Source organism: Parasteatoda tepidariorum, chromosome X2 (assembly GCF_043381705.1).
Source record: "Parasteatoda tepidariorum isolate YZ-2023 chromosome X2, CAS_Ptep_4.0, whole genome shotgun sequence".
NCBI classification, from domain to species: Eukaryota; Metazoa; Arthropoda; class Arachnida; order Araneae; family Theridiidae; genus Parasteatoda; species Parasteatoda tepidariorum.
Genome location: NC_092215.1, coordinates 57,551,488 through 57,572,703, shown reverse-complemented (window position 1 = coordinate 57,572,703; position 21,216 = coordinate 57,551,488). Strand labels below are relative to the sequence as shown.

The 21,216-nt window shown below is 32.7% G+C and overlaps 2 protein-coding genes across 2 annotated transcripts in view; one reads left to right on the top strand and one right to left on the bottom strand.

The window, feature by feature from the left end:
• The window catches only part of LOC107456879 (ankyrin repeat and SAM domain-containing protein 1A), a gene marked incomplete at its 3' end in the record, with an annotated part of 25,509 nt that extends 24,228 nt beyond the window's left edge, over window positions 1–1,281 (bottom strand). Inside the window, 1 exon segment of the mRNA XM_043055490.2 lies at window positions 1,119–1,281.
• A 5,034-nt stretch (window positions 1,282–6,315) lies between these two features.
• LOC139427181 (uncharacterized) lies at window positions 6,316–11,017 on the top strand. The gene is made up of 3 exons (XM_071188052.1): window positions 6,316–6,436; window positions 9,146–9,359; window positions 10,735–11,017. Exons 1-3 carry the CDS (start codon window positions 6,316–6,318, stop codon window positions 11,015–11,017), a joined length of 618 nt encoding a protein of 205 aa, XP_071044153.1.
• The last annotated feature ends 10,199 nt before the right edge of the window (window positions 11,018–21,216 follow it).

Here is a 21,216-nt window from a genome sequence, read left to right as displayed (position 1 = left end):
CTTTTGTGATTCCAATTTCTTTTGTACTCTTACTGACTTCAGGAAGGTAATTACCCTCCCTAAGTGTAGAAAGACCACCTTAGTTGACAAGATTGTGATTATCTCTTATCTCTGAACTATTTTCATGTCATTTTCCTATTGATTCACTCCCCTAAATATCTAATCAATTTTACATGTTCAATTTAAGGTTCAGGAAAATAAAAAATTCTGTTTAATAAAAATAATAAATAAAAAAAAAAAAAATCAAATTTTAAGCAATTTTCGCGCAAGTCAAGACATATTGAGAAAAAAGATGACAATTTCGCGGAAATTCGCGCCTCGACAGACCTGCAGCCCTAGTAATGAGAAATGAGTGAAGGTAAGTTTGTTTGTATGAAAAAAGTTTTATAAACCCATTTTTTAGAGAGAGATTTGTTTATGATATTAAATACGCATTTAAGAGGTCTGTCTCTTCCCTGACATATTTTGAACATAACTGTTTTCTTTTACATTTTTTGAAACCTTGTAAAATATTTCAAAATTTGAAGCTATGAAGTTCAACTTCAGAGTATTGGAAATTCTTAAAAATATAATCTCAATAAAAAATATTTTGTTTAAATGAAATGCAATTAAATCTTATCTTTCTTTAAATTAATGACTAAAAGGAAGACGAAAGTTTTTAAATGATGAAGCGTTGGAAGCACTGAACACACATGGGAAAACTTCATTATAAAAACAGTAGTACTGCGTTTAAGCGTATAGAACAGTAAGTACTCACTATTCACAGCTTGGACTTACACTTTTTTAATTATAATAATTTCTAATACGTATCAAAAAAACATAGTTGCATAACTTTTTTAAATACAACAAGAAAAAATCAATTTAAGAAGTTCGGAAGCATTGACAAAATAAGTAATTCTAGTTTGTTTTGTTTGTCTCTTTCTTTCAAATATAAACACTGAAATAACACTCGCTTCCCACATAACGAAAAATAGCTTTGATAGCAAAGACATTTTTAATTGTCAGACTGACTCAAAACAAAAAATTTAATTTCGAACAAATAAAAGGCTAAAACGGAATTAACAATTCTCTTGCAACATATTCTAACATCAACTTAAATGTGGAAAGTAAATACTTACATAGAGCGATAAATATATAAGAACGCTTTAATAGTTTAATTTAGTTTATATTTTAAAACAAACATTACATATAGATCAACTAAAAAAAAACAGTCTGTTGGTATCTAACTCCCTGTTTACAGAAAAATCACGTTTTGTCACTTATGTTGCCAGAAAATTTTCATTAACTTCGAAATCTACCAAGAGTGATCGAAACAACGCAGTGTTTTCTACACTAGATAGCGCTGCTTGCTCTTCACTCTCTAGATTTCCTGGTTACTGTTTCCAGTGTATTTTGAAGCAATTTAGCTCACATTGTGTTTCGAGACTCTCTTGATTAGTATTTCTTGTATAAGTGTATTTGCTACGTGATTTATTATTTGTGTTTAAAAAAAGAATCGTTATAAGAATCATTATTTGAAGACCTGTCCTTTCAAGAAGTAAGAATCATCGTTTGAAACAAAGTGTTGCGAATAACACTAAAATAACTTCATAATCTATGGGCTGCATCTACCAGATGCGGGTGTGTTATTAGTTTAAAAATAATTCAAGTTCATTTAACAAAAAACAACGTTTATTAAAGGAAAAACGATAACAAGATCGCGAGCCATAGACGCTCGTGTCATTTCATTCGGTGCTGCTCTACTTCCTATTTGGAAGTATACAGCTGCTTAGTCGAGATATTTTGAGTAGATAATTTCGTTTTTTACAAAAGAAAAGAAATTATATAATTTCTGAGCTGAAATCTACTTTCTGCATCTGTATTTCATAAGATATTAAGTAATTCTGCTAAGTTTGAAATGAAAATTGGTTTAACTTATTTATTGTTGTTAAAAAGGGTGACATGGTTGCTTGATTTAAAAGAACTCGCTTTTTTGGCCCTCCAGATTTGATCTTTTTACTTGTTTGTTCTTGTTACAAGCCGTTCACTAAAGTGCGTTATTGTTAGCATATTGTTCGAGCAATGAGATTAAGTTCATTTTACAAGTTATTATTTAGGTTTAAATTTCGAAGTAGGTATATTGTTGACAAGGTAGGAAGTGTTTGATAACGATTCTTCGTGTTGAGAACTGGCGTTTGTAAGTGGCGCTGCATGAAGCCACTGACATCATCATTATTGTTCTGATCACCTTGATATCCGAGATGCGTTCTTTAGTGTTCCCGTAAAACCAGAATGTACGAAATATTTAGCATTCTCAACAGATAATTCGCAATATGAATTTCTTAAAACCCCTTTCGGATTGAGTACATCGCCAAATGTCTTTCAAAGACATATAAACAGAGTGTTTAAAGATTTGATCAAAGATGGTACATTGAAATTATACTTCGATGATATAATTGTAACGTCAGAAACTCAAGAGGAAAACCTCGAAAAACTTAAATGTGTCTTTAAAGTAGCGTCAGAGTACGCAGTTGAATTTAATTTTAAGAAATGTGAATTTTTAATGAACGAAATTGAGTTTTTAGGTTATTTTTTTAAAAACGGTACGATGCAACCGTCTGCTTCTAAAACCGCTGCTGTTCAAAATTTCCCTAACCCTAAATCGGTTAAACAAGAGCAAAGTTTTTTAGGACTTACTTCTTATTTCCGCAAATTTATTTACAACTATTCTAAAATTGCAAAACCCTTGAGTGATTTGTTAAGAAAGAAAGCGAAATTCTATTTCGGTCAAGAACAAATGGAAGCATTCCAGAAATTAAAAGATATTTTGAGTCAAAAACCAGTTTTACACATTTTTCGTCAGGGATCAAAATTGGAACTGCATACTGATGCTAGCAGTAAAGGATTTGGAGCAATTTTAATGCAGCAGGGCGATGATGAAAAATTTCATCCTATATATTATTTTAGCCATAAAGCTTCACCGCAACAAGAAAAACTTTCAAGCTATGAATTAGAAGTTTTAGCCATAATAGAAAAATTTTAAAAAATTTAGGTCGTACTTGTTAGGTACAAAATTTAAAATTTACACTGACTGCGCTGCGTTTACCCAAACAATGAATAAAAAAGAAATAACACCCAAAATAGCGCGATGGGCTTTACAACTTGAAGAATTTGACTATGAAATTTTGCATAAAGGTTCAAATCACATGTCCCATGTCGATGATCTTTCCAGAAACACAGTGTTAATGGTTACTCGAGCATTTAGTGAAGTTACAGCAAAAATCGCCGCCGCTCAGGAAAAATACGAATTAACTAAATCATTAAAAGAACACGTAGAAACAAATGACGATAACGAATACTTAATTTAAAACGGAATTTTATATCGAATAGAGAAAGGTCGAGAATTATTAATTGTTCCCCAAGCACTCGAAAATGAAATTATTCGTGAAGTACATAACAAAGGTCATTACAGTATTAATAAAACCAAAGAAATAGTTAAGCAGGAGTTCTATATTCAAAAACTTAGAGATAAAACCGAGAAAATTATTGCTAATTGCGTTAAGTGTATTTTATGTAATAGAAAGTTTGGGAAAGCCGAAGGATTTCTTAACCCCATCCCAAAAGATAACATTCCCCTCGATACTTATCATGTAGATTATATAGGTCCCTTGCCATCCACTAATAAAAGTTATCAGCACATATTAACTGTAGTAGACGGATTTACCAAATTCGTTTGGCTTTACCCCACCAAATCAACAACAGCACAAGAAGCAATCACAAAATTGACAACACAACAAATTATATTACCCTAGAAGAATCATAACTGACAGAGGTACAGCTTTTACCTCAAAAGACTTTAAAACTTATTGTGCTAATGAAAACATCGAACATTATAAAATCACAACAGGTGTAAGTAGAGGAAATGGACAGGTAGAAATAATACATAAAATACTGATCCCCATATTATCAAAATTATCCTTAGATGACCCTGAAAAGTGGGATAAATTTGTTCCATCAGTGCAAACTATTATAAACAGTACCGTTTCCAGAAGCACAAACTTTACGCCACTTGAATTGCTAACTGGTGTAAAACTAAAAAACAATCTTGACCTGCACATCAAAGAAATCTTGAACAACGAATATGAGAATTTTATAATGAGTGAAAGAAACGAACTACGAGAAAAAGCGCGAGAGAACATTCTGAAGGTACAACAGGAGAACAGAAAGAACTTTAACAAGCGTAGAAAAAAACCAAACATCTACAAACTAGGAGACTTAGTCGCTATAAAACGGGCCCAATTCGGAACTGAACTTAAATTGAGAAAAAAATATCTTGAACCCTACCAGGTGACAGCTGTGAAACCTAAAGGCCGTTATGACGTCCAAAAAATCCCTGGCCACGAGGGGCCAAGCATCACATCCACCGCAGTAGATTTTATGAAGCCTTGGGCTTCGTAATCAGCATCATAAAAAAAAATGCCCATGTAGAATTAGATACTGCTTTCTTTTTTTATTATTATTTCAGGAAACTCGTTCATGCTTGCGAGGACACAAGAAATTAAGATGCCAGAGTGCAGGATGAGGAAAAGAACTCCCTCTCATCCCTTCTTCTGTCGCCATGATTCCAGTGTCACAACTTCCCCGCACCACCACCTCTCCTTTTTTTTAACCCAGAGACTCACTCTTCGTTTTGTTGCTGAACAATCAACTGCATAGCCCAGACGGGGCTCATGCTTGTGTAAATGGGGCAGAGGGCCCATGTTTTTGAAATTTTATAAATTTTTCATAAACTATTCATATCTAATCATATATGTAAATAATTCATTTTGTTATTAAATGTTACCATCATCGAAAAAAACAACTGTCGTTCCTCTCCAAAAAAAAAAAAAAAAAAAAAAAAAAAAAAAAAAAAAAAAAAAAANAACAGTTTCAATGCCATAGTGTAGTAACTGCGAACATTGCGTCATCCGCCATCATGAAATACTAAAAGAATTTGCATCATCCTCTTTGTCATTGAGAGGCGCCAGTCAGTCCCGATGGGGAAGTCCCGAATTTAGAATTAACTCTTGACTTTATACAATAAAACAATCTAATTTCTTATTCACATGAATTTTGGAGATACTGCGTGAAGGCAGCTCTCACCAACCATGTCACTTCTAAATTTAAACGTATTTCCTTTTCTTTGTATTAAATGTTATGTTTAAATGTTAAATTATCGTCATTATTTCATCTTATGCTGCACTAATTCCTACAAATAATGGGGGCTTGCGTCCGAGATTTGAATAGAGCTGTAATTTTTTAACTTTGATATCCCACGAAGGGGATTTTTCAGCCAAACAAGTTTTGAAATCCCGCGAAGGGGATAATCTACGAATTGTGGAGCTAAGAAAAAAAAAGTGAAATTCTACGCTCGTGTAGGAGCTGTAGATTTTGTTCCTGTTTCAAATCCCGTGTCACCGAATTGTTCACCGAATCACCAAAATTCTACGCTCGTGGAGGAGCGGTTTATCAAATTAGCATTCGCTCAAATGTTGTTCCTGTGTTAAATTCCATTTTGAATCTGCCGAGAAGGGCAGTCAACTTTTCCGTGAAGAGCAGCAAAAAATCAGCGACTGGAGAAAAACAGCAGCAGAGACCTTTGAACACTCCGAAATCAGCAATAACTGAATCTGCCGTGAAGGGCAGAATTGATGCAGAAACTTTCCAAAACCGTTGGAATATTTTGTGCAAATTAGAAGGGCAGTCAACTTTTCCGGAAAGTGCAGTTGTGAAATCCTTGGATACAAATAGGGATACGAATCTGGTTTGAATCAACGAAACATTGGATTACCATTGGACACTGGGAGTCTTTTCAAAGTAGGAAATTTTCAATTTTAAAAATGCATAAAAATTCAAAGAAAGAAGACCTAGTAAAAGTATTAGAAGAGAAAGGAGGCATCGCAGACAGCAGCGATAATATCGTTAAATTAAAAGAAAAAATTGAATTTACCGAAATATTTAAGAATGATTCAGAATTTGTCAAAAATTTAATAACTAACGCCGTGGAAGAAAGAGTACAAACAGCGGACAGGGAACTTAAACAAAACGAAATTCAAGTTGAGTTAGAAAAACTAAAATTAGAAAGACTCGAGAAAGAAATGCTTTTATTAGAGGCTAAAAACAAAGCATTTGAAATTGACCCGCCCGAAACAATAAATGATACACCTGAAACAAACATTGAGAATCTAATTCATAGCATCGAAACCTGAAAATTTTAATCAATTGTTTTCATAGTTGGAAAGAGCTTTTGCTACGAAAAACATAAATGAGGAGCTTAAAGCCGAAATCTTAGTCAATATGCTAGGTGAAAAAGCAAACAGTGTCTTGTTGAACATTAAAGATGATGATCTAAGAAACTATGAAAAATTGAAAGCTTTAATATTACGCGATTTTCAACGAACTCCCCAAGAATGCTTAAGTAACTTTAAGAATGCATCAAAATTTAAAGAAGAATCGTGTATTCAATTTGCTACTCGCTTAAATTTACATTTCGAGTATTATAGCAAATTACGTAAAGTTGAAACATTTAAATCATTATGCAACTTAATCATATCCGATAAAATTATTGAGACATTAAATAAAGAGATGACCAGTTATATTTTAATCCGTGAGGGAGAAAATTGGTTTAATCCTGTCGAGTTAGTGCGAGAATTAGACATTTACATTACTTCGAAAAATAGGCCACACAGAGAAGCCCATAAATATCAGGGCTAAGGAGAATAGAAGGGCTAGTTCACTCCGCTCTTAGAGCTGAAGCTACGATTTCCCTCCTCATGACGTCACTGTGTCCACAGATCTCGGAGATCGCAAGCAAAGATATGATAACTTTGCATCTTTCTCTTTGTAAAAATAAGTTAGACTTTTTCTGGTTATTAGCCTTCAAACTTTACGTAATTAACACATTATTTCCGTTCATAAACATAGTTCAAAAAAAACTTTCTTGGTTATTATATTAAAAAAAATACCATTTTAAACTTATAAAAATGTTTTGCTAGTTGGTGAAAATGACACGATAAATACTTTATTTTAAAAAGTTCAGTTTTAACTTTAACTATTAAGAAAAATGAAGGCATATATCGACACTTTTTTTATCTACATATTCTTTTATAACGATAAGTTAAGTTAAATTTAGAATCCCTGATTTTAAAATATGTCGTTAATAGCAATTTGTTCATACTTAATCATTAGGAAACATCAACCTTAAACGCTAATTACTGAAACAAAATAATAATTTAGGTTCATAATGACATTAGAAATTTTACAATTGTTTATAGACATTTAAATTTACGATGATATAATTTATAGATATTTAAATTGAAGAGAATATAATTTTTAAAAAAAATCATAAATATTTAGAATAACTACATTAAAAAATATGTTATGAAATTAGGAGAATTTCAACTATATACTATATATTTTATTTATACTTTTTACTTACATTTTAATTTTCTTTGACTTTATCTATTTTTTAATTCTTTTCACCTGCCTTTCTTTATGAAGTAACGAGGCGGTTTCTATTTAGATAATGAATTTTTATAAAAGTTCTTAACGACAGAATAAACGTATAGCTGTTTTATATTAACTGTGTCATTTCGGAATCCATTCTTTACATAGTTGTTCATTTACTTTAGGGAACACGCGGAAAATTATACTTTTTCCTTTTGTTTTTATATCAAAATTTTTTCAAGTTGCAATCGCGCAAACTGGCATTTCGATAATAGTTTTAAATTCTTGTAAATTCACTGCAAAAACTGAAGAAAGTCATTATAGAAAATTACAAATGTCTTAGAATGTGTCACAAAAAAATGCTCCAATATTAGTTAGAGCTAGCAAGGCCGAAAGCTCCGTTCTTGAAGTAAAAGTGCGAGCTTTGCGCCAAAGTGACGTCACTAGAGAAAATAGGAGGATTGGCGCGGCGAGAGCTACTTCAAAGGAGTGAACCAGCCCTTCTATTCTCTTTAGCCCTGCATAAATATGGGGAGAACACTTTCTTTCGAAACGAGAAAAAGTATTTCAGAAAAAAACACCCAGATTGTTTTTCTCAAGCGATAGATAAACGAAATAGTGCGGAGAGACATTGTTATGTCTGCAGGGAAATTAATCATTTAGCACGTTACTGTCCGAAAAGATTGGAAAAAAAACATATGATTCCAGAAGCGATAATTCAGAAAGAAAAAATACCTCTCCCAGTGATAACTTAAAAAATAAAAGCTTTAGTGTTAATTCATGCAAGCCATCTGGAAAAAATAACTTTAAGCACAAGTTGAAGTATGCTGAGATTTATTTGAATAAAAATATCGCAGTTCAAGCCATAATTGATTCTGGAGCTGAAATATCGATGATTAATTCAAATAAAATAAAAATAAGAAATTAGCCGTTTTCTAATATAATGCTGACGTCATGTTTTGGGAATATACAAAATGCGAAACTTGAAGAGATTGAAATGTCTATAAATCCCGATATGTCAGGGTTTAAGGTCAGTGCCGCTGTTTCGGATGATCTTGAAGTAGAAGCGATCCTAACCCCAACGATTTATGAGCAATTAATAAAACTAGGTCAGCTTTCTTCAAGTATAAATACTCAAATCGTAACTTCTGAGAGTGAAGATTTTTATGAGTGTTCTTGTTTCAATATTAATGACTGTTGCTCCCGTGAATGTTTTTTATTTAATATTAACAATGTGTATAGTAATGATGAACTTGATTTATCACATGTTAATGACTCTTGTATTAGAAATGAACTGTCAGTGTTAATTAATGATTACAAACCAAACAAAATTAAAGACACTAAGTTAACAATGAAAATTATTTTAAAAGATGAAATCCCAGTGTGTCAAAGAGTTAGACGTTTATCTTTTTCTGAGAAACAAAAAGTAAATACTCAGATATCAGAATGGTTAAAAACAGATATAATTAGAGAGAGTTGCTCTGATTACTGTTCCCCAATAGTTCTTTGCAAAAAAAAAAGAAAGATAATAGCCTAAGATTATGCATAGATTACCGGAAATTAAATTCAAAAACAATTAAGGACAGATAACCCTTACCTCTTATTGAAGATGTGTTAGACCAATTACAGGGTTCTAAAACATGTAGCAAAATTGATCTCAGAAACGGGTTTTTCCATATAGACGTGGACGAGGATAGTAAAAAGTATACCTCATTTGTGACACCTGATGGGCAGTATGAGTTTAATAAAGTGCCATTTGGGTTATGTAATAGCCCTAGTACATTCCAGAGGTACATTAATTATGTGTTCCGTGATCTTCTTAGAGAAGGTGTTGTTGTCATCCTCATGGATGATATTTTTATACCCGCAGAGGGTGAAATAGACGCACTGAACAGGTTAACGAGAGTATTACAAACTACATCGAATTCGGATTAATTAAACTATACTGATTAACTTAATTTAAGGAAATGTCAGTTTTTGATGCAAACTGCATCCGAATATGGAGTAGAACTTAAAGAAATGCCAATTTTTGATGCCTAAAATTAACTTTTTGGGTTACATTATTGAGAACGGTACCATTAAACCCTCTTCCGTAAAAACACATTCTGTTCAAAATTTTCCTGTACCTAAATCTCCTAACAAGTTCAGAGTTTTCTTGGGTTAACCGGATATTTCAGAAAGCTTATTTTTAACTATGCTTTAATTGCTAAACCATTAAGTGATTTACTTCGGGATAACAGTGTATTTTATTTTGGCCCAGAGCAACAAGCAGCATTTCAAACTTTAAAACAAAAACTTTCTGAAAATCCTGTAATACACATTTTTAATCAAGGAGCACCGCTTGAGTTGCATACCGATGCAAGTAAATTTGGGTATGGTGCTATTCTTTTTCAGCAATCTGATAACAAATTACACCCAATACACTATATGAGTAAAAAAAAGACTCCTCAAGAGGAGAATTATTCAAGTTAAGAATTTGAAGTATTGGCTATAATTGAGGCTTTGAAAAAATTTCGGAATTATTTGGTGGGAAATAAATTTAAACTTGTAACAGACTGTTCAGCTTTCCAAAAGACTATGAGTAAAAAACAATTAACTCCTAAAATTGCTANCCCAGTTTCCATGTAATCCGGTCTACCTACCTTTCTCTCCAGTGCCAACTTAAGGTGGAATGGACTATAGTAGATATCCTATTATGCTAATTACTTGTGACGCACTAACCTTTAAAATTGTTACTAACCAGGTAAATGATGTATGCATTAACTCTATTAAACAACTTTTGGAAAATAAATCAATTGACGATTTTGTGGTAAAAAATAATGTTTTATATAAACTTGAGAATGATAGTTATTTGTTAGTGGTTCCGCAACAAATGCAAACTGACATTACCAAATCTACACATTCTAATAGTCATTTTAGTATTGCTAAAACTCTTGATGTACTTAAACAAAACTATTATTTTCCAGATATGAAGAAATGTGTTAAGTAATTGTGTCGAATGTATATTAGTAAATAGGAAGGTAGGAAAAAAAGAAGGGTTTCTGAACCAGATTCCTAAAAATGATATTCCCTTAGATACTTACCATATTGATTTCATTCGTCCCATGCCTTCAACTAATAAAAACTATAAACATATTTTTACCGTGGTAGATGCGTTTACCAAGTTTGTTTGATTCTACCCAACTAAATCTACGTCAAGTTAAGAGGCAATAGATAAGTTAAAAGCTCAAAGATAACTTTTGGATAACTTTCATGAATAATTACTGACAGAGGTACTGCGTTTACTTCAACAGATTTTAAGACTTTCTGCCAAGATGAAGGTATCGAACATGTGAAAATAACAACAGGCATTCTTCGTGGTAATGGACAAGTGGAAATAATGCATAATAACCTCATACCGATACTGGCAAAACTATCGATAAAAGATCCTACTAAGTGGTACAAATTTGTTCCAGCAGTACAACGTACCATCAATTCGACAGTTTCTCGGAGCACGCAGATGACTCCATTTCAACTTTTAACCGGAGTGAAAATGAAAACAAAAGAGCACTAACAAATTCTGCAAATGTTGGGGAAAGAACACATAGAATCATTTATCCAAGATAGAGAGAACATTCGAGAAGAAGCCAAAAAGAATATTTTGAAGATCCAAGAAGAGAACCGCAGGCAATACAATAAAAGAAGGAAGAAAGCCAACGAATATCGAGTGGGAGACTTAGTTGCAGTCCAGAGAACTCAGTTTGGATCTGGTCTCAAATTAAGACCCAAGTTCTTCGGTCCATACCAAATCACAAAAGTGAAGAAGAATCATAGATACGATGTGCTAAAAGACGGGAATCATGATGGATCAATAAACACTTCATCTTCCGCTGACCACATGAAACCGTGGTCAGTAAATTAAAAAATTGCTTTAACATTTTTATACTTTACTTTCTCGTTCTTTGTCTTTTTTTTTCCAAGTAACTGCGTCAAGGAGCTGTTCCGATCGAAAATGAGGACATTTTGCTGGCAGGATGGTCGAATATTGTAGAGTTTCAATGCCATAGTGTAATAACTGCGAACATTGCGTCATCCACCATAATGAAATACTAAAAGAAGTTGCATCATCCTCTTTGTCATTGATCGGCGCCAGCCTGTCCCGATGGGGAAGTCCCGAATTTATAATTAAGTCTTAACTTTATACCATGGGTCGCCAAACTTTTTTGATCATCGACCCCTATATAATTTTTCGAAATCTCCATAGACCCACATAAAAGTAATTTTCGTTAATTAAAATAAAACTCTATTAGATACTGTGTTTGTACATTTATTTTATGATTTTAAATATTTATTAAAGTAATAGTACATTGTGTAACAATATTTTTATGAAAAATATATTAATGTTGAAATTTAAATACCTTAATATTTAATAAATAATAAGTAATTATAAATAAGTAGAAATAATAAGTAAAGTAACTACAGGTTTATTGCTTCTTATTAAATGAGATGGGTGTGCTTGGTGTTTTTTTTTTTTTTTTTTTTTTTTTTTTTTNTTTTTGTTTTTTGCAAGGTTCGCTATATTGGGTTCAAAATTGGTCAATTTTTATTTTAAATCTCCTCGAAACTCCACAGTTAATTTATTTCTGTAGTTAAGATTGAATTTACGTGACTGAAACCGGCTTCAACCACATATAAACTTGGAAATGCTAGCATAAATGGCTGAGCTATTTCGTAAAGTTTCATCGTAAAGTTTTCTCACAAAGTTTGGAAAATAATCTTGATTCAAGAGGTTGGGCTTTAATTTGATAGATACACTTAATACAAAACTGTAAGGCTTTATTTAACTCTGGACTCAGATATTTTGCTACTAAGTTGTTTCTATGCAACACAAAATGAATAATACGTATGCCGAGCTTCTTTGAGAAATGTAGCAAAATCTCGGTAACGCCCTACCACAGCAGATGCCCCATCTGTGGCTACCGCTATTATATTTTCAAGCGGAATATCACATTTATTTAAATATTCTTGTAAACATCTAAAAATTGTCTCTCCTTTTCCATAAGTTTCAAGAAATTTAGCAAATAAAAATTCATCAATGACTCGTCCTTTAACACATTGCTGACCGGTCACGAATTAACTCGTGTTTTCGTGGCCAAGCGTTGATGACCGGTCACGAGTCATAGCAATCATGTTAGCTGTGATCTCGTGGTGACTATTTTAAAAAGTGGACGTAATTTTCCTTACTTTTCAAGTTTTACTATTTAATTCTCTATCAATTTATTATAACTTTACGAAACCCAATATACTTGCAAAACTTGTGGTGTACCATTACACGTAGGTGAGTGTTATACTTTTTATCATACGAAAAAGAAATATTAAGAGTTGAATAAGAAATAAAAAATTTTAAAGTTTATTTATATTGTGTTACTTCCACATCCGCTTTCAAAAACAATGCCGGGCACATGGGAAAATTTTCGATACAGTTGCCGGTCAGCTATGTGTTAATTTTACTGAAATATCTAACGTACATCATAAGAATAGCAGAAACGCCAAAAATAGATTCATCAGAACTTGAATAGAGAACTTGCAATTTTTTAGCTCTGAAACTACCGTATTTTCTATTTCTTCAGCCATTTCGTCGATACGTCGTTTTACAGAATTTGCACTTAATGGCAATGACTTTAAAACATTAACGGAGTCTTTTTTCATTACATTCTCAATGACGTCTTTAATTGCAGGTATAGCAATGTCTTCAGCGATTGCGTGTGGTTTTCCCCCTCTTTGCTATATTAGGCGAAATCTTGTACGAAGCTATTGATCCTCCTTCAGTTTCAACTTCATTAGACTGCTTCATAAAACTTCTTATAGTTGGTGTCGACATGTGAATTTTTCTTTAAGTTTTTTGAAAAATTTAAGTTCTTTATTTTTTCTATCTGAGTGAACCCTATCAAGATGATCGTTCATTTTTTACGGTTTCTTGTAGTTATTTCCAAACGTTTTTTCGCAAAGAAGACTCATAGGAATCGTTTCATTTGTCGGTGAACAAATTACTTATGGGCCGCAATAGTGGCACAACTCAAAAAATACGAGTTTGACTAAGAGCAGGTGTAAATAGGAAAATACACATTCTTTCAGCAGCAATACTAGCACAACTCATAATTGAACTTGAAGGTAATCTTCGTTTAAGCAAACTGAAGCATTTCCTATGCATTTACCTTAGTAATGAAAACTTTAAACCCACTTATCTCAAAACTTGAATTTTTGAGTTGTGCCGCTATTGCAGCCCATGAGCGAAATAAATCCTAATTTCAAATTATCCAATGAATAATATCAACATTTCTTTTTAGAAACTGAAGCTGCCACTTTTCAAGTAAGGTTATATAAATAAATTAAAAATGAATTAGTATAATATACAGACTAAACAAAGACAAAACTATAGCACACTTAGTATTTTTTTACGAAAATCTCAAAATTTTCGAAGATATTATTATTTCAATTTGATGTGTGTAGCTTAATATAATTCCCAGTTAGTAGTAAACAGCTATAATGTCGTTTTTTGCTGTTTACAACAAACTGGAAATTAAATTTAACTTATTTCGTACAAAATCGTTATTCTTAAGAACAGTTAAAGACACACATCAGATTAAAATAATAGTATATTAAAAATTTTTTAATTTTCGTAAAAAAATACAAAGTGTGCTATAGTTTTGTCGCGGGCTGTACTAATCCATATTATTAATGCTTACCTTCTTTTTTACATGTATTGATAATTGAAATTGATATCTAAACTAAACGAATGGTTTATCGAAGCAATGACTAATTATTCAAAACTATAAAAGTTTTAAGAATGACACTGCAAATATTCAACACTGTTCACAGTTGCAAAGATAGCCGAAACTGTGTATGATATTTGCGTTTGTAACGCTAATGCTCGTCACACGTGACATTTGGACAAGCGCACATATGCATATGACATTAACCAGAAGTGCAGAGTTCGTGCCACTGGTACGTAAATACTTGTTTCACCCGAATAAATATACGTTTGTTAATTTATGTTCTATAAAGTAACTGATATATTACGTCAATTATAAAAAAATTCACAAATTTTACATACTCAATTAGGTACGTGTGATTTGCGTATTAAGAACTGTTTTTTCTTCGACCCCCAATCGACCCTTCTGATTCGGATCGACCCCCTGGCTCAGATCAACCCCCGCTTTTGTTAAATAGACCCCTGGGGGGGCTATATAGACCACTTTGGCGACCTCTGCTTTATACCATAGAACAATCTAATTTCTTATTCACATGCATTTTGGAGATATCGCGTGAAGGCAGCTCTCACCAACCATGCCACTTCTAAATTTAAACGTATTTCCTTTTCTTTGTATTAAATGTTATGTTTAAATGTTAAATTATCGTCGTTATTTCAACTTATGCTGCACTAATTCCCACATATATATACATGCATAGCAGAATACTCTCTTACATTTTGCCATTATTTGATTGTTAAAAACCTGCAGTATTTTATCAAAAAAGAAATGCGATAAATAGTTGTAAACGCTTATTCACTTAAATTCTAGTCTTTAATTTTCACAGCTTTTAAATATTTTTCAATAAACTAATTAAATTAAAGTAAATATTACAATGTGCACAAATATCAGCTTTTTTATAAAAACGCAGTAAATATAAAAATTAGAATAACTTTTAAAGTTTTAAATTTTTTAGTGAATACAGTTTTAAATTGATGTTTGGGAGCTTGGTGTTCTAATTTCACTGACGTTAACTTTCTTTTGAACTAATTTTTTACGGTCAGCAATTAAAGCAAAAAAATCGAATGTTTCTTCGGAAAAATTAAAACTTCATACACTTTTAGACAAAAAGCTTTATGTTATTATTTTATCGTTTTCAACAATTAGAGTTATTTTTTGTGTGTAATTATCTTTCGAAGAGCAAATTTTATAATTGTGTGCAAAATTTTTTCGAATCGTTTAAAAAGTTCTCTAAACCTTGATAGCCCCTTGATTCTCTAAACCTTGAAATTAACCTTGATAGGTCCACACTTTTCGACCGCTCTACTGACCAAACTATTGCGAACTATATTTTGGGGGTCGGATATCAAAATCCGTCGAAAAAAGGTATGTTTATTCAGAGTAAGTACGTTTTGGTATCTGATTTTGAAAATTAAAATATCGTTTACAATAATTAATTAGTTTACTTCAAGTCAGGCCTTCGAACCATTGAGTCCTGGTACGTGAAAATCCAATCATTAGATCGGAAGTTATTCGGGGACTTCCGTTTTTTAGTAGACACACTGTACATGAAAAATAAATAATCCATTTCGCAAATAGGTGGCGAAAATTTACTTTTTGTATCCTATTTATTCTTCGTATCTTTTTTATATGTAACTTAGATCTCTATATGTAATTTAGATCTCTATATGCAATTTTGATATTATTGAAAATTTGGTTTTTGCGATACAAAAGACATTTTTTTTTTAAATTCCCTTTTCATTTGTTTTATATTCGGTAATTCTGAGACAAATTATTGAATTGTAAAATATTGATAGTAGAAATATTCACATTGTTTACTAAAAAAAGAATTTTTGCAATATTTTGTTTGAGACAATTAAATTTAGAATTTTAATTTATAGGATCTCCATTTAAATCAGTCATCTTTCTCAGTGATAAATAGTTTTATAGCAAATGGAAGAATGGTTATCAAAGAAACAAAGTTAGTGAGGCCTGCATGAGTAAATCGGGTCCTATTATTTAACCTATTATTGTGACCTATTATTTAATGAACGAAATTTTCTTAATGTTGCGGGAATTTGCAGAAAAGAATTTTTGACCTGGTTAGCAATTTATAGTTATCAAAATTAGTTGATTTATATCTTAAAAAGTATTTTTAAAAACTTTAAAAAGAATTTTAAAAAAAACGAGTAAGAATTTTTTTGCGATCTCTTTTAAACCTATATCTGTTTAATTTAAAAATATAGCTTTGTTTTGAAAGCTTTAAACTAGAATTCTAAAAAAAAGAATCGAAGAAAAGTAAAAACGAAAAGAAGCTGCTTTGTTTATGATCAAAATTGCTTAAAAAAATAAACTGTAAAAGTTTGTTTGTAAAGAAATCATGTACTTAATAAAAAATATGAGTGCCTAAATTGATAAAAAAAAAATTCTGTTATTGCAAATAAAACTTAATGAATAACGGAAATGTAATAAAATGTAATTCCTTAGTTTTGAAATACGATTGATATGTATTTCTAGTTTATATAGAATATGATAATTTTAGGTAACAAAATTAAAAATATTAATTTTACCTATCTTAAGATTTTTCTGCATTTCAGTTATAAAAGGTGTTGAACCATAAATGGACTGTTATCTTCAATTTTTAATGTCTTCAACCAAACCCAGTGGAAATTGAATGATAGTAAATAACACAAATCATCAATATGTCTTCACTATCAATATGTTACTGTCTTCCGATTAAGTAAAATATTCTAAAAATGGATTTTTATTTTGAAAATAAAATTTGTTTTAGAACGAGAAGCTATGTTGATCACAAAACATTCAGAGGGAGGGGGTTAGAATGCAAAGCAAGCGAGGAAGGAGAGTAGCATACATAGATGAAACTTGGTGATCGAAAAGGCTACAAGTGGCGTACAGAACTCTACCTATGCTTTCACCATTAGAGTAGCGTGTGAAGAGTCATAAAAGATGGAAGTACGTTAGTTTCTGTCTTGATTTTCAAATAGATTAAAAACTTTTAAGTTAGGAAACTATATGGAACTAAAAACTACATTAAACATAGTTCTAAAAAAACGTCATGGAAATTTTAAAAATTACTTTCGACAATTAAATACGAAAAATACTAAGAAAGGGGGAAATATCGCAGTACATTCCTATACAACTGAAAAGAGGAGGAAAGGACAAGGGGGTCAAGATGGCGTATTCGAGCGTTTCGATCGCGAATACTGAATACTTTAACTTTTTTCAATCGGTATTCATTCTCATGATTTTTATGGAAGAAAAATAATTGTTTAACAAAGTATATTATTGCATTAGGCAAGGAGTTATCTGAATTGCACGTGTGCATAATAACATAATATGAAAAATTATATTATCCTTCACTGATTTTCTACCCCATAACCAGTTCGAGGTGCAAGCGTGGCATGGGACAGCATAATATGCGAAGCTCGGGTCGAGGGCACAGCAACAGAGTCGTTCAAGAAAAATTTATAATACACAGTATAAGTCCCTTATAACGGCAATTCACAATAGCAGGTGGAATTGTTAAAAAAGTGAGCTTGTCGGTAAAAGAAAATACACAAATTTAATACAAAAATTGCATTAAAAATAAGAGAAATTTATGTCTTTTTCCTTTTACAGTCGAACTCGTTTACAACAAATGTGAAGGAAACACAATATTTGCTCGTTAGAAAAGCGCTAAATTCAAACGTTTCGGAAAAATTCATATGTACTTATGAAATTATAAACAAAATATACTTTTTTTGTTTATTTTTTTACTTACGTGTTTACTGGATTTAGGACTCATGCTAACTTTTAGTTGTCTTCAGAATGTTAAGCGAGTTTTAAGAAGGTTAGTTAGGTGGAAAAGGTAAGAATTTTATAATGAATCGGGAAAAAAATTACTCGCTAAAATCGGTGTTTGCTTCCTAAAAGAGAGCTATGCTCCAATCGACTCAACTTAGCACCAAGTATTTGCTCGTTAAATAGGGGTTCGTTATAAGCAAAATCGGCAGTATTTTGAACAACTATTAAGGCATATCTAGAGATAACTTTTGGTCTACAGAGACTGTAGACAAAACTCGGAGTAACTGGATAATGCAAGAAGGAAAAAATGAAATAAAGTGCAATAGCTTTTAACTTCATCTAATAATGATTTCTTCGATAGAGCTCTCAAAATGGGAAACTATGGGGGTATGGTAGATAAGTAGTCTACAAAAAAACCAGCCTTTTGCGGGCAGGATTCATAAAAACAACAGAACTTTTTTTTTGTAAAGAAGATTCAGAAGAAAAACAACAGAACTTTTTTTTTTGCAAAGAAGATTCAAAAGAAAAACACCAGAACTTAGCCGATGAACGCCACACATATCTGCTTTATAAGCAAAGATTTAAACTGTAAAAAGGAAGTATTTAAGTTTCTGCAATGATATCCGATCCGAATAAAAAAAAAATTGCCTTTCTCGCATAATATTGCTCACTTAAACGACAGAAAGTATTTCATTAAAAAAGAAACCTTTCACAATAACGGATGACTAGTAATTTATGTATCTTATTATTTTGACAGTAGTTTAAAAAAAAATGTCATAATGGTGAACTTCTTGTTGAATATTCCTCACTCGTTATATTGAGATTTTAGAGCACTTAAAGACATAGTCAGATTTTTTCCCTCAAAAATCTTTTGAGTAATTGCTGCTCAAAAGTAAAACTCAGTTTCAAAAGAGCTTTAAAAATTGTGAGATTTCTTATCTTATCTCTTCTCGGTGCTTTTATTTTATTTTATAATCGTCGTTGAACAGCCGACCAAATTTTTGGGTAAACTACTACTAATTTTCAACTCTCTAGTCTTGTAATTTTGAACCTAATTCAGAAGACAAGGAAACTCCTGGATCAGTACCCCCAGCGGTATTGATTTGTTATGGGAACATGGACCCGACACATGTTTGAATGTCTAACCCTTAGAGACCCGACAGATTTAACGTGCATCAGTCACCATTTACTACACGGGCCGGCTGGGATCGAACCCACGACCTCTTGGACATGGGCGCAGTGCCCTACCAACCAGGCTATCCTGCCCCCCTTCTGGATGCTTGGTCACCACAGGTGACGTGGCCAGCCGACCCGCGAAGCGGGTTTACAGCTCTTCACGGCCACTGCGTATTCAATATCCCCCACACATCCGGAGGTCCGTACGACCCTCAGACACGGAAATTACACAGTCGTCACCCAGAAGAAGCGTGGCAGTCCCGCACACCTAGTGCCCAATGATATAGTGGGGTTTGGGAGACCTGCCAATAGCAATTATATGGTCTATAAGAAATATTTGCCTCATGAAGGAAAGCTCATAAATCCCTTCTCTTTTTTATTAAATATGAAATAAGGCAATCCAGAATTCTCATGGATGGTTGACCGTGTAAAGCTAAGCACAGATAGCGCTAGTGGTTAAAATTCGTCGTAAGACTTCCAGGTTACTATTTTCGATTGATTTTTAAGTCTGAGCTTGAAAAAAAGATCAGCCATAGCGTTCGCTTTCCAATGAGGTAAACCGGGTTCGAATCCCAGCGATGGCTGGTCGATACGAATTCCGCATCCGACTTCCACAGTGCTGACGTAAAACATCATGTGGTAGACGGATCATGGGCAAGTCCCCTTACCAGCAGGCTAATCGTGGGTAGTTTTCCTCTCAATGAAACGCACATGCGGGTTAGTTCCAACAAAAAGTCTTCCAAGAAGGCAAAATTTCTCCCAATACTTGATCCAGGAGTTCCCTTGTCTTCTGGATTGGGTTCAAAATTGCAAGGCTACGGCGTAGAACAAAAGTAGTCGTACACCTAAAAAAAACTGGGTCGGCTGTTGAACGACGGTTATAAAATATTATTATACTTTAGTGTTTACATTATAACGCGTTCCTTCAATTTAAATTTCAACGAAACAAACAGCAAATGAATAAAAAAAAAAGCGATATTGTACTCTTATATAGCCAAATACGGGATAACATTCAAAGCATGGCCTTACACTTTATTTATGTAGTGATATTAATTTTCTTAAATTTGTTTTAGATTCACGACCTGTTAGAATTTATAAATTACATAAAACTCTTATGAATGGTAAAATTGCGTGTAAATTTAAACACAAATCACAATAATAAAACTTCTTAGAATATTAAGCCTGTTCACACATCGCTTCGTATGCATAACATAAGCGGAGGAATACACCTGGAATTTTCTAAATTTCTTCCGGTTTTAAAAAGCTTATTACCGTTTACATTCAGTCAACCATCCAAATCGTTGCATTTTTTTATTTGTTTTTATCACCCACTCAGTCTTTGACACTACAACCCATAGAGGATCTTGCCTACCACACATCTCTAAACTTTTCGTTCCACAGCCTTCATTTTGTAAATACACATAACTAGGACTGGGCTATAAATCGATGTATCGAGACATATCGATTTAACGCATATATCGGCAAGACGATACAGCGACTTTCATTCAAGGCGATGCATCAGAAATCTGATTTAAGCCGTCGAGTAAAGACAACGAGCACAAAACGATACAGCGATATAAGACAACGATATAAGATAACGATATAAGACTCTTCTCTTACGTTCCGATGTCGACTCGCGCTGTGGAAGACGATGTTCGTTTCGTTATGTTGAAATGGCNACAACTTTTAACTGCTAATACTACCTGTGTTTTGCCTGTTTGTATGTTGCACGTGTTCTCTGTCGACATTCGTGTGATATCGGCTAGAATCGAACTATCAACCTTTAACAGACCACAGATTTAGATAACTTTAATTTTCTTTTATTTCTGGCAAGAAATTAAACTTTGTTCGGTATTTCCCAAACAAGCACACTGTGTGGTATTCTTTACTTCTAAAAATATTCAGCTCATGAAACTTAACTCGACCACATTTAAGGTTAAAAGCAGAACGAAATTTTCGGTTGCGATGTTCAGTGGCGTGCTGGGTCGAAAAAGAGTTAGGGTTAACTAGAGTGCCTAGAGTAGAAGAGTGTGGACAAAAGAGA

Excerpts from the sequence above, each read along its gene's own strand:
- LOC139427181 (XM_071188052.1), top strand. The coding sequence starts at position 6,316 with ATGCTAGGTGAAAAAGCAAACAGTGTCTTGTTGAACATTAAAGATGAT. Across the intron at positions 6,437-9,145 it reads AACTCCCCAAGAATGCTTAA|ACGTGGACGAGGATAGTAAA; the intron begins GTAACTTTAAGA and ends TTTTCCATATAG. Across the intron at positions 9,360-10,734 it reads GAAATAGACGCACTGAACAG|AGGTACTGCGTTTACTTCAA; the intron begins GTTAACGAGAGT and ends AATTACTGACAG.